Source organism: Columba livia, chromosome 27, assembly GCF_036013475.1.
Source record: "Columba livia isolate bColLiv1 breed racing homer chromosome 27, bColLiv1.pat.W.v2, whole genome shotgun sequence".
Taxonomy (NCBI): domain Eukaryota; kingdom Metazoa; phylum Chordata; class Aves; order Columbiformes; family Columbidae; genus Columba; species Columba livia.
The window spans coordinates 4035286-4045469 of record NC_088628.1 but is presented as its reverse complement, the minus strand read 5'-3'; the positions used below and the strand labels follow the sequence as shown (position 1 = coordinate 4045469).

Here is a 10184-nt window from a genome sequence, read left to right as displayed (position 1 = left end):
GGAAAGGGACAGGGATGGAGATGAGAAAGGAATGGAGATGGGAATGGGGCCGGGGTGGGATGGGGATGTAATGGGAATGGGACAGGGATGGGGACAGGAATGGGGACAGGGATGGGGACAAGGTGCGAGGCCGGGTGCGGGCTCAGCAGGCAGGGACCGAAGCTGTCCCGGGAAAGGGGGGCGGGCAGCGCTCGGAGCCGGGGCTGCCCGGGGTGCGGGGCGGCCCGAGGCCGGGGGCGGGCGGGGGAGGGCGAACAAAGCGGCGAGGCCGGTCGGGAGGGCGGGCGGGGAGGGGCTGCTCCCGGGGCCCTCCCCGCCGCGGTGCGATAAAAGCCGGGGCGCGGCGCACACCGAGAGGTGGCGGGGCAGCTATGCAGCTGGCCGGGTTATCGCTGCTGCTGTTCGCCGGGGCGGCGGGCATGGCCGTGGGACCGGCCCCGGGACTCGCGGTGGCGCGGCCGGGGGCCGAGCGGCGGGTGGTGGCGGCGGGGGCCGGCAAGGAGAGGCGGGCGCAGTTCGCCTCCTGGGACGAGGTGAACGTGATCGCCCACGGGCTGCTGCAGCTCGGCCACGGCCTGAAGGAGCACGTGGACCGCACCAAGGGGCAGATGCGGGAGCTCGGCAGCCGCCTCAGCGCCCACAACAGCTCCATGGGGCGGCTGCTGCGCCAGGCGCGGGAGGCGCAGGAGCGCGGCGAGCGGCTGCGGGCCAGCGTGCGGGAGCTGGAGGGCCGCGGCCGACAGCTCCTCAACCTCTCCGAGGCTCTGCGGCAGCGCCTGGAGGAGGTGGCGGCTGACAAAGCCGAGATCCAGGGCCGGCTGGAGCAGCTGGAGGGCCGAGTCCGGCTGGCGCTGCAGGCGCGACCGGCGGAGAACCAGAGCGCCAAGGACCTGGGAGCGCTGCAGGTGAGTGAGCATCGCGGGCAGCGCCGGGGGACCCGACCCGGCAGCGAACGGGAGAGCGGCCCCGGGGAACCCGACCCGGCACCGGCAGCGACCGGGGGGAGCAGCCCCAGGGGAGCTGGGGGACCCGACCCGCCGGGGAACCGCGGCAGCGACCTGAGCAGGCGGGGAGACTGGGGCACCAGGAGCGACCTAAGGGGTGAGGGGAGGAAACCAGATCCCCCCAGCCTGGGGGGGAGCGGGAAGGGGGTCCCTGCCTTTCCGGGAGTGGCTGCGCAAAGAGCGATGGAGACCCGACCCTCCTGGGGCAATGGGATAGGTTGGAACGGACAGCTCATCCCTCCTGGGACACGGGGATCAGAGAGCGATGGGGGTACCCGATGGTCCTGGGGGCACTGGGAGCACCCGTGAGGATCTGCTGAAGGGGGACTGGCCGGCCTGACTTTGAGCGATATGTGCGGCACAGCTGGATCTTCCTGGGGCTGTGGGGTTCACCTGGCTCTTTCCTCCGCAGTCCCTGATGGATGCACAGAACTTGCGAATCGAGGAGCTCTTGCAGAAGATCAAGCAGCAGCAGTACAAGCTGGACAAGCAGAATCTGCAGATTAAAAGCCTACAGAGCAAGGTAAGCTACCACAGCCGTGTCCTGCGCGCTGCTCTGGTGGCAGGAGAACACACTGTACCACTGCTCCTTGGCTCTGGGGACACTCCATAGGCTGTGGCTCTGGTGCTCGTGCTGCAGTGTTGGTGCAAGGGCAGCAAACTACCCAAGTGTTTGCACAGGGCAATAAGATGAATTGGTGTGTGGGAACAGAACCTCTCTGGGCTCTTCCTTTGAGTTCATCTGCAGAATAAGCTTGTTAACATGGGTGTGAAAAACCACAATAATTTCTGGCTTTGCCACCCTCAGGTATCTCCCGTTCCCTGAGCTTTTTGGGCAAGTTCAGCCCCAGCTCTGGTTACGGGGGAGCGGCTGGTGCCTTGGCAGATCAGCTGCCCTGAGTACCAGCATTGAAAATGAGCTAAAACCATTCTGACTTGTGCCTTTTTTTTAGGTCAATCTACTGATCCCCTTACACCTAAAAGACAACAAAACGCAGTCTCCAAAGTGGAAGATAAACCTGAAGAAAAGCCTGAGTCTCACCAACCAGAGCCAGAACGCGAGCGGGGACCCGGTGCTGACACAGAGTGAGTATCTGCTTCTTTGCACAGAGCAAACCTGCGGCATCGCAACTGTTTGGAAACAAAAGGTTCAGTTGTCCTGAGTCAGGATGTGGGATTTGCTTGCAAAAGCAGAGCTTGGGAGCTTGGCCAGACTGGGGGGATCTGGAGTGCAGGCAGAATCCCAGCCTTCTGCATCAGTCTTAGTCCAGCAGGAATTTAAGGATTTGAAAGGAATTTTTCTGCCTGATATTAAGAATGCAGTGGGGAGCAGAGCAATGCCACAAGCAGGTATTTGTCAAAGAGGATTTGCAGGAGAGGAGGATCTCTGCTCCTTGGAGTTAACTCTTGTTCACCTGCTCCTGCTTGACCAGGCATGGTCATCTACTCCTGGCAGAGGGGAGGGTTAGGGAACACCAGACCATGGGACAAGAGCTAGATCCATGTGCATCCATCTTCCCATGCTCATATCTAAGGTTTGCACATGAAAGACAAGTGTCTGAGCCTGCACCGTCCTTAGCCGAAGGTGCTGCGCTGCAGCGAATGCCTGGACAGCGGTGACATTGGACACTCACAGCCCGGGGAAATGCAGCAGAACAGATGAGCGGATGCTGCATCCGGAGCTCCTGGCTCTGCCTGGAGCATCCTCTCTGCTGGCAAAGCGGCTGCAGGAGCTCCCGTGGAGCGAAGGGCACGGAGTGGGTGTCCCCAGCTGTGTCCTGCAGCCGCCTTCCCCACAGGAACTGGTGTCCCCGCAGGGTTTGCTGCCCGGGGGCAGCTGCTCTCGTGTTATATCCGCTAAATCACGGTGCTGGCTCCGTCTGTGCAGCTGTCTGGGGATGTGCAGGGTGAGCCAAACAGAAACTGAGCAGGGTGAGGATGCACAGGGAAATCCTGCCCAGGGCTTAATGCAGGGATAGCTATGGGAAAACACATGGTAATTTGTATATGGAGCCTGGAGCTGTCACCAGTGTGCCTGAAAGCTGAGTGGACAGAACAAAGAGCTGCAGAATTCATGTGGACAAGGAGAGAGAGATGAGATGTGGGGGCTCTAGACTCCTCCTGGTGCTTGGCTTGGTGGGGCCGGCCAGCCTGCAGTGGGGCTACGTGAAGTGCCCCTTGGTCAGGGCAACACTGGCAAGCCAGAAAACTGTCTCAAAACCTCTTTCCCTGTTTTTCCCAGCTTTGCTTTGTGACTTTGCCCTCAGTAGCATATCACAGAACCACAGAATGGATTGTGTTGGAAAGGACCTGTAAAGGTGATCCAGTCCAGCCCTTTGTTTTGTTCTCAGGTTATGATGAAAGTGGGGTGCAGGGAGGTGGGCTTGGGTCTTGGCTCCTCCCTGGTGGCAGGTTTGGGCTGTGCTGTCTGCCCAGCACTGGGTGCAGCGAAGGCCCAGACTCATGCTGCCCTGTTGCTGATGGGGAGACCCTGAGCATCACCAGTACCTTGGGCATCCCGACTCCATCCCACCCGTCCAAGTCATGAGCTCCCCCTTCTCTTGTCTGATCCCCGATGTTGATATCTCAGACAGAAAACAAATTGGCTTCCTCTCATCAGCAAGTTGAGTGAGTTTTCTGGCAAATCTTAAAGCGTGCTCTGCCTGGGAGGCTTGTGGTTGCTTGTGGTGGGCACCGGGAAGGCTTGTGCCGGCGGCTCCCTGCCTATTGTCAGGCAGAGCCCTAGTGCTGGCACGGCCCTGGGAAACCACGATGAACTCCAGCAACAGCCCTTTTAGAAAGACCCTTTTATTTGCATCCAAGTGAACACAAGATTTTTTTTCAGGCCAGAGGTGGCACAGGGCCAAGCATGTGAAAGTTGAAGGCATGGAGCAGCCTGGAGAGCGAAAGGTTTAATCGCTCGCAGAAAGAGGATCACGTCTTTAGGCAGAGCCTGCGCTCTTTGGCAGGCGGCCCAGTAGGGGAAAGGTGCAGCCTTGCTCCCCCTCCCCGCCGCTGGGACTCCAAAATAACTGGGTCGGGTTGCGGAGGGTGAGGGGGAGGCGATGCAAACGGCTCCAGGCATGTCCTGGCATCTGCAAGAAAGGGTGTTTATCCCGGGTTGGTGACCTCCTCTCATGCCTGGAGATGTGTTGGGAAAATCCGGTGCCGTGCCTGGGGCAGCTCCAGCAGCCTTGTTGATCCTTCCATCTTGTTTGGCTACATAAAGGGGGAGGGAAAGAAAAACATCCAGAGCAGCCAGGAGGTCTTGTTGTTCTGCTGGTGCCATACGGATGTGCAACATGAACTGGAACTAACGAGCGTGTTCCTCAAACAAAAAGATTGAGCCGAGCCTGTTCAAGCAGCTGCATCTCATTCAGCTGTTTGGAAGTCCCTGTTGCAGCAGGAAACCAGGAGAGATGAGAGCGCAGGGAGTGTGGCCAGGGCCCAGGAAAAAAATACACCAGGGATGGGGTTGAGTTCTGCACCTGGGACCATGGAGTGTTTGCCCAGGCACTGTCCCAGTGATGCAGGGGGATACGGTGGATGGGGCTGGGTGACACCAGGAGCCTCCGGCACCGTCCTGCTGCTGCGCTGTGAGCCGGGGTGGCTGCAGGTGTGGGGCTGGGTTTGGGTTTTCCTCCCCCGGAGCCTCGTTTGGCTTCCCTGGCTGTGTTCAGCTAGAAAGTGGGGATATCAGGGATGCACTTGGCTTTGTGTGGTTTTGGTCCTTTGTGCAAAACACTTGCCCTTGATCTTTGTGTGCATGGGCTTGGGGACACACGCGTGTCCTGTGGGTGCACTGATGGGCTTGGTGGCAGCGATCCTGCACTGGGGTGCATGGTGTGCTAGTGAGGGTGCCAGTCCTGCGATGGGACAGGGGCTGCCCGTGCCAAGGAGGGGAGAGTTCACGGGGGAGTCTGGGGTGACGGGGGGGGAAATGGGTGAAAGGTGGTGGCAGGTGTCATGTTGCCACCCGCCGCGTCCCCCCGCGCTGACCTCTCCTGCAGGTTTGGCTCCGCTCTTCGCTCTGACGCAGCGTCAGGGCTCCCCGGCTGCCCAGCGAGGACAGGGGGTGATGTCTCACAAGGGCGGGTCTTGCCCTCAGCAGCTCTAAGGCCACATTTTCCCCCTTTCTGCCCCATGGCTGTGGGGAAGGCCCCTCTGCCCCAGCACAGCCTGGGGCTTGTCGTTGGGTTTTTTCACCCGTCTGTCCCGGGGTCGTGTTGGCAGCAGCTGTGAACCACCAAAATCCGTCCCAGCCTCGTGCGGGAGAACAGACCCGCTTTGTCTGAGGGTGACGGGGGCACCTGTCCCGGCTGACAAAGAGCCCCTTGACTGCGCTGCCACCCCAGGGGCTGGAGTCCCCGCACATCCTCCGCGTCTCGGGTTTTGTAACAGGTTTTCTTCCCTCGTCTCTCCCCGGGTGATGATTCCTGGATGGACTTTTATCAGTGCTGTTAAAATGGTGCTTTGTTGGCGGCTCTGAGCAAAGTCCCCGTGGGGTGGAAGGAGAGGTGGGAGCCTGGCTGGTATGGGGCTGGGGGGACACGCTGGGGGTGGCCTCACCCCAGGCAATCCACTCGTGCAATGAGCTGGGGCTCCCTGCTGTTCACCCCCATCCTTCCTGCCCTGATCTGTGTGTTTTAGGCAAAAAGGTCACCCCAGGCTGGCCCTGTGCCCACTCGTGGCAGCTGCCCAGGGGGACATCTGGCTGGGGCCACCACTGTCACTGGGAGGTTGAGTGCTGGATGCTCAGGCGCCTTCCTGACACCAGGATTTGTGGTTTCTTTCAGCTCCTGAGGCTGCTCCAGCCCTGGGGAGGGATGGGGATGCTGGGCCCTGGCGTCACCCCTGCAAACTGGCTGCTCCTGCCCGCTGTGGGCGCAGAGGGAGCGGGGAAGCTCCCCGGGTCTCTCGGTTGCGGGAGCCGCGTTCTCCGGCCTGGCCTGCCGCCTGGCTTCTGCCTTGGACAGGAGCCCGCGGAGCTGCGCCTGGATGAATGGTCAGATATGGGGTCACAGCAATTAAAGACACTGGAGTCAGGGGCCATCGTCCCCAGCGCGTGTCCGGAGCCGCTGTGCGCAGCTGGCCGGGCTGCTGGCCAGGGCTGCAAGTGCCGGGGCCGTGGCAGGAGCAACCTGCTGAGGAAGCGGGACTCAGGCCACCTCCTCAAGGGTTTCCTTCCCCGCAGAGCTCCCGGAGGATTGCCACCAGCTCTTCCTGGCCGGGCAGCAGAGCAGCGGCGTTTTCCAGGTGCAGCCCGCGGGTTCCGAGCCCTTCAAAGTCTACTGCGACATGACTGCAGGTAAAATGGCGGAGGCACCCCGCGGCGCTTTGTGCAATGGGCTTGCAAACGGTGACCCCGAACGTGACCGTGTTTTGCCTCCTTACAGAAGGTGGCTGGACGGTGATCCAGAGGCGCACAGATGGCTCTGTGGACTTCGACCAGCTGTGGGATGCCTACAAGAATGGCTTTGGAGACCTTCATGGTAGGTGGATGATGGTATCTGTCGTCTTACTGTAGGATGTGATATCGTAGCACAAGTTACTGCCCCTTGCTGGCCCCTGGAGATCTGTGTGCTGGAGCAGTGTTGTGCTGAGGGGGAGGATGGTCCTTGCAGAGCCAGAGTTCTTGTTCTTCCTGACTCGTCCTGCGTGTGCCAGACAGCGGTTCAGACGCTGCAGTGTCCTGGGTTGTCCCTGTTTGTCTTGAGCCTGTTCACGTGTCCGCTTTGTACGGCATGTTTGTGACCCCATGGCCAATGCAACGTGTCTTGTTTCAGGTGACTTCTGGCTGGGCCTGGAGAAGATACATCACCTTGTGCAAGAGGGAAGATACAATCTCCTGATTGAGCTGGAAGACTGGGAGGGGAATTCCCAGGTGGTTCAGTTTGCCTTCAGCCTCGGCGGGGAGGGCACAGCCTACACACTCACCCTGCTGGGGCCTCTGTCAGGAGAACTGGAAAACGCCATTGGGGACTTCAGGCAGCTGCCCTTCTCCACCCGGGATCGCGACCACGACCTCAAAGCCGACACAAACTGTGCCAAACACCTCTCAGGTCAGTATGGGCTCTTCCTTCCCAGTGGTGTGTGCTTTCCCTTCAGCCCTCTGCTGCCTGGTGGTGGCTGCAAGTGGGACAGTGACCCCGTGGGATTGGTCCCCATTGGTGTTGTGCCCAACTTGTCCCCTGCTCCCCTGGGAAAGCTGCATCCTTGGGAGGAGCCGTGCAGGGAGTGGGGAGGGCAGTGAAACCAGGCGGGTTCATGACTCAGGTCTTGGCCCGGGCATCCATCTGTGTAACAGCTTCGCTGGCTGCCACCTTGCTTGGAAACCTCTTGGGTGAAGCTGGGGCCAGTCCCCTGGCCTGAGGTGGGGCTGCTGAAGGGCTTGAGGCAGTTTTGCACACAAGAGCGAGCAGTGGGGATTTGCAGACTCATCTATAGGATCTGGGTGAAGGTTTCCCAGTGCTTGGGACTCCTCAAGCATGTGTGAGGTCTTGCAAGGTCCCAAAGCCCTAGAAAAGCGGGGAGAGCGGGGGCAGCAGCGTTCTTGAGCCTGGGTTTGGTTTCTGTCTGGAAGTGCTCTGGGTTAAACCCTGCTCTGTGTTGCCTTGGTAGGTGGCTGGTGGTTCAGCACCTGTGGCCATGCCAACCTCAACGGGAAGTATTTCCGCTCCATCCCGCGCCAGAGGCACGAGCGCAAGCAGGGCATCTTCTGGAAGACATGGAAAGGCAGGTACTACCCGCTGAAGTCGACCACCATGAAAATCCAACCTGCAGCCCTGGAAGCAGAGCCCTAAAGCTGCCGTTTGAGACTTGACCTCCTCTGTGGAGCACAGACCTGAGCTCCATCACTTGGTGTTTACAGAAAACAACCCCACCCTTCCTGGGAAGTCCCCAGGGAGGGTTTCTCTTGCTTAGTAGCCCGTCAGTGGCGTGACGGAGCTCCTCGCCGTCAGTAAAACAGCTCCGTGTTGCTGAAACCCCTGGCTGGGAGCTCCCAAAGCAGAAGAGGAGCTGTCAGCAGGGAGTTCCACCTCCAGAGCAGGCACGAGGCTCTTCCAGCCTGCTGCTGCGGCAAGTTCAAGTCGTCTGGTGCTTTCTGTCCTGTCTGAACACTTCTGTGCTGGTTTTGATGAGCTGGGCCTGGGGGAAGGGGAGCATGTCAAGTGTTTCACTACCCTGGACCCAAGCGTTTGGTACGGAGCCCTGCCACATCCTGTCCTCCACTGTTCCCAGATGATGTCCTCGTACCCTCCTGTGAAAGCCCCATGGCCCTACTGGTGCTGGGAGCCCTGGGCAGCTCTGCTGGCATAGCCACCGCTCCAGTGACTGTGACCTGTGGAGAACGTGGCTTTTGGTGGGAAGGCTGAAGGATGCCCTGGGCAGGAGGGGACCTCAGGCTCACTTGGCTTCCCTGACCCCCATGGCTTCAAAGCCCTGTATTTCTGTGCTGGAATTTGCCAGGAGCTGGGGAAAACCTGCTTCCAGCTCCAGGAGACAATGGGTGGGATCCTACAGCTGGTTACATGAGGGTCAGATCCTGGAGGGTTGTCCTAAGCTCAGCCTGAAGCCTACCAGTGCTGCTGGGTTAGGACAAGCCCTAGGACAGCACAGGTGCAGAGCAGTGACTGTCCCTGGGCAGGACCAGCTCTGCTGTTGGCTGTAGATCTCCCTGAAACCTGGAGAGATACCAGTGCCAACCCCAAAACTGACTCCAAAGGGCCAGGGGACAACAGGGTTTCTCTGCACAAGCCGTGTCACCTTGTGGGGTGCGTACCCTGACATATCGCCTCTGAGTTTTGGGTGGGGGGCTGGAGAGAGGTGGGAAAAACAGGTCCTCAAAAATGTTCTGGGCCAAATTCCGTCTTGGGGCTTCCCAAGCATCCTGCCCTATTGAAGTCATATTGACTTCTGTGCTAGAGCTCCTAGCTGCTAAATATTGTAAATAGTCGTTTGTAGGATGTTGGATCTTGTTGATGAATTTGCTGGTTTAAGTTGTTTCCATATTTAAAAGCAGTGTTAATAACAGTGTGGTGTAATTTATAAATGTTGAAGCTGGAAAAAAGGCAACTGTAGTTTGTGTATTTTAAACTTTTTTTTTGTACTAAAGTATCTTTTCTGGAGATGTCTTTTAATAAAAACAAGCCTGGAACTGTGCTGCCTGGATTGTTTGTGTGATGGAGATGTGGGGGAGCTGTGTGAGGACTCTGGATTCAGAAGCTTCATGTGGTGGGAGTTTGACCTGAGCACTATGCTGCCTTCTGGCCTTAATTTTCAGCTGTAGCCTTATAGCGCTCTCAGGGATAAATCCCTGCTGTACCCTCCTGCAATAGTTTTTAGTCCATTTGAAGCTTACAGCCTTCTGTATTTCTTTTCCATCTGGAAATCAGGCTCTGGGACACAAGATTACAAGGGATGATGAGCATGCTTGTCCTGCTCTCTGACGCTGGATCCTTGCACCACGGAGACTTTCCTTGTAGCTGGCTGGAAAACCCTGTGCCAACTCCTTGCAGAAGAGCAGAGGCTCATGACTGATTTATCTGGACTGATGAAAGAGTTGATCAAGACAAGCCCCAGTTTGTGGTAGCCTTGTACCTGTTCATATCATGCATAGTCTTCTCCAAAAGCAATTATTGCAATGTCTGGGGGATGATTACATCTGTAAGAATGAAAGGAGCTGGAGCCTTGGAGATGTTGAGGATGAGCTGTGCTCATGGGCCAAGGCATGATACTGGAGCTGGAGAAAATCGTAGAATCAAGTCCAGCCATAACCCACCGGTGTCCCTGCCCCATGTCCTGAGAACCTCATGTCCGTCTGTCCAGCCCTCCAGGGCTGGTGACTCCAGCACTGCCCTGAGCAGCCTGTTCCAATGCCCCACAGCCCTTTGGGGAAGAAATTGTTCCCAGATCCAACCTCAACCTCCCCTGGCGCAACTTGAGGCCGTTTCCTCTGCTCCTGGCACTTGTTCCTGGGGAGCAGAGCCCGACCCCTCTGGCTCCAAGCTCCTTTCAGGCAGTTCAGAGATCAGAAGGTCTCCCCTCAGCTCCTGTTCTCCAGCTGAACCCACAGGTCCCTCAGCCGCTCCATCACACTTGTGCTCCAGCCCCTCACCAGCTCCGTTCCCTTCTCTCCACTCGCTCCAGCACCTCAAGGGTTTTCTTGATGTGAGGGGC

General features: G+C 58.5%; 1 protein-coding gene across 1 annotated transcript; it reads left to right on the top strand.

Moving 5' to 3' along the window:
* The first annotated feature begins 340 nt into the window (after positions 1-340).
* ANGPTL4 (angiopoietin like 4) lies at positions 341-9167 on the top strand. The gene is made up of 7 exons (XM_065042358.1): positions 341-905; positions 1417-1527; positions 1958-2090; positions 6199-6312; positions 6401-6496; positions 6791-7066; positions 7626-9167. The coding sequence occupies exons 1-7, from the start codon at positions 372-374 to the stop codon at positions 7805-7807; spliced, it is 1446 nt and encodes a 481-aa protein (XP_064898430.1). The 5' UTR covers positions 341-371; the 3' UTR covers positions 7808-9167.
* The last annotated feature ends 1017 nt before the right edge of the window (positions 9168-10184 follow it).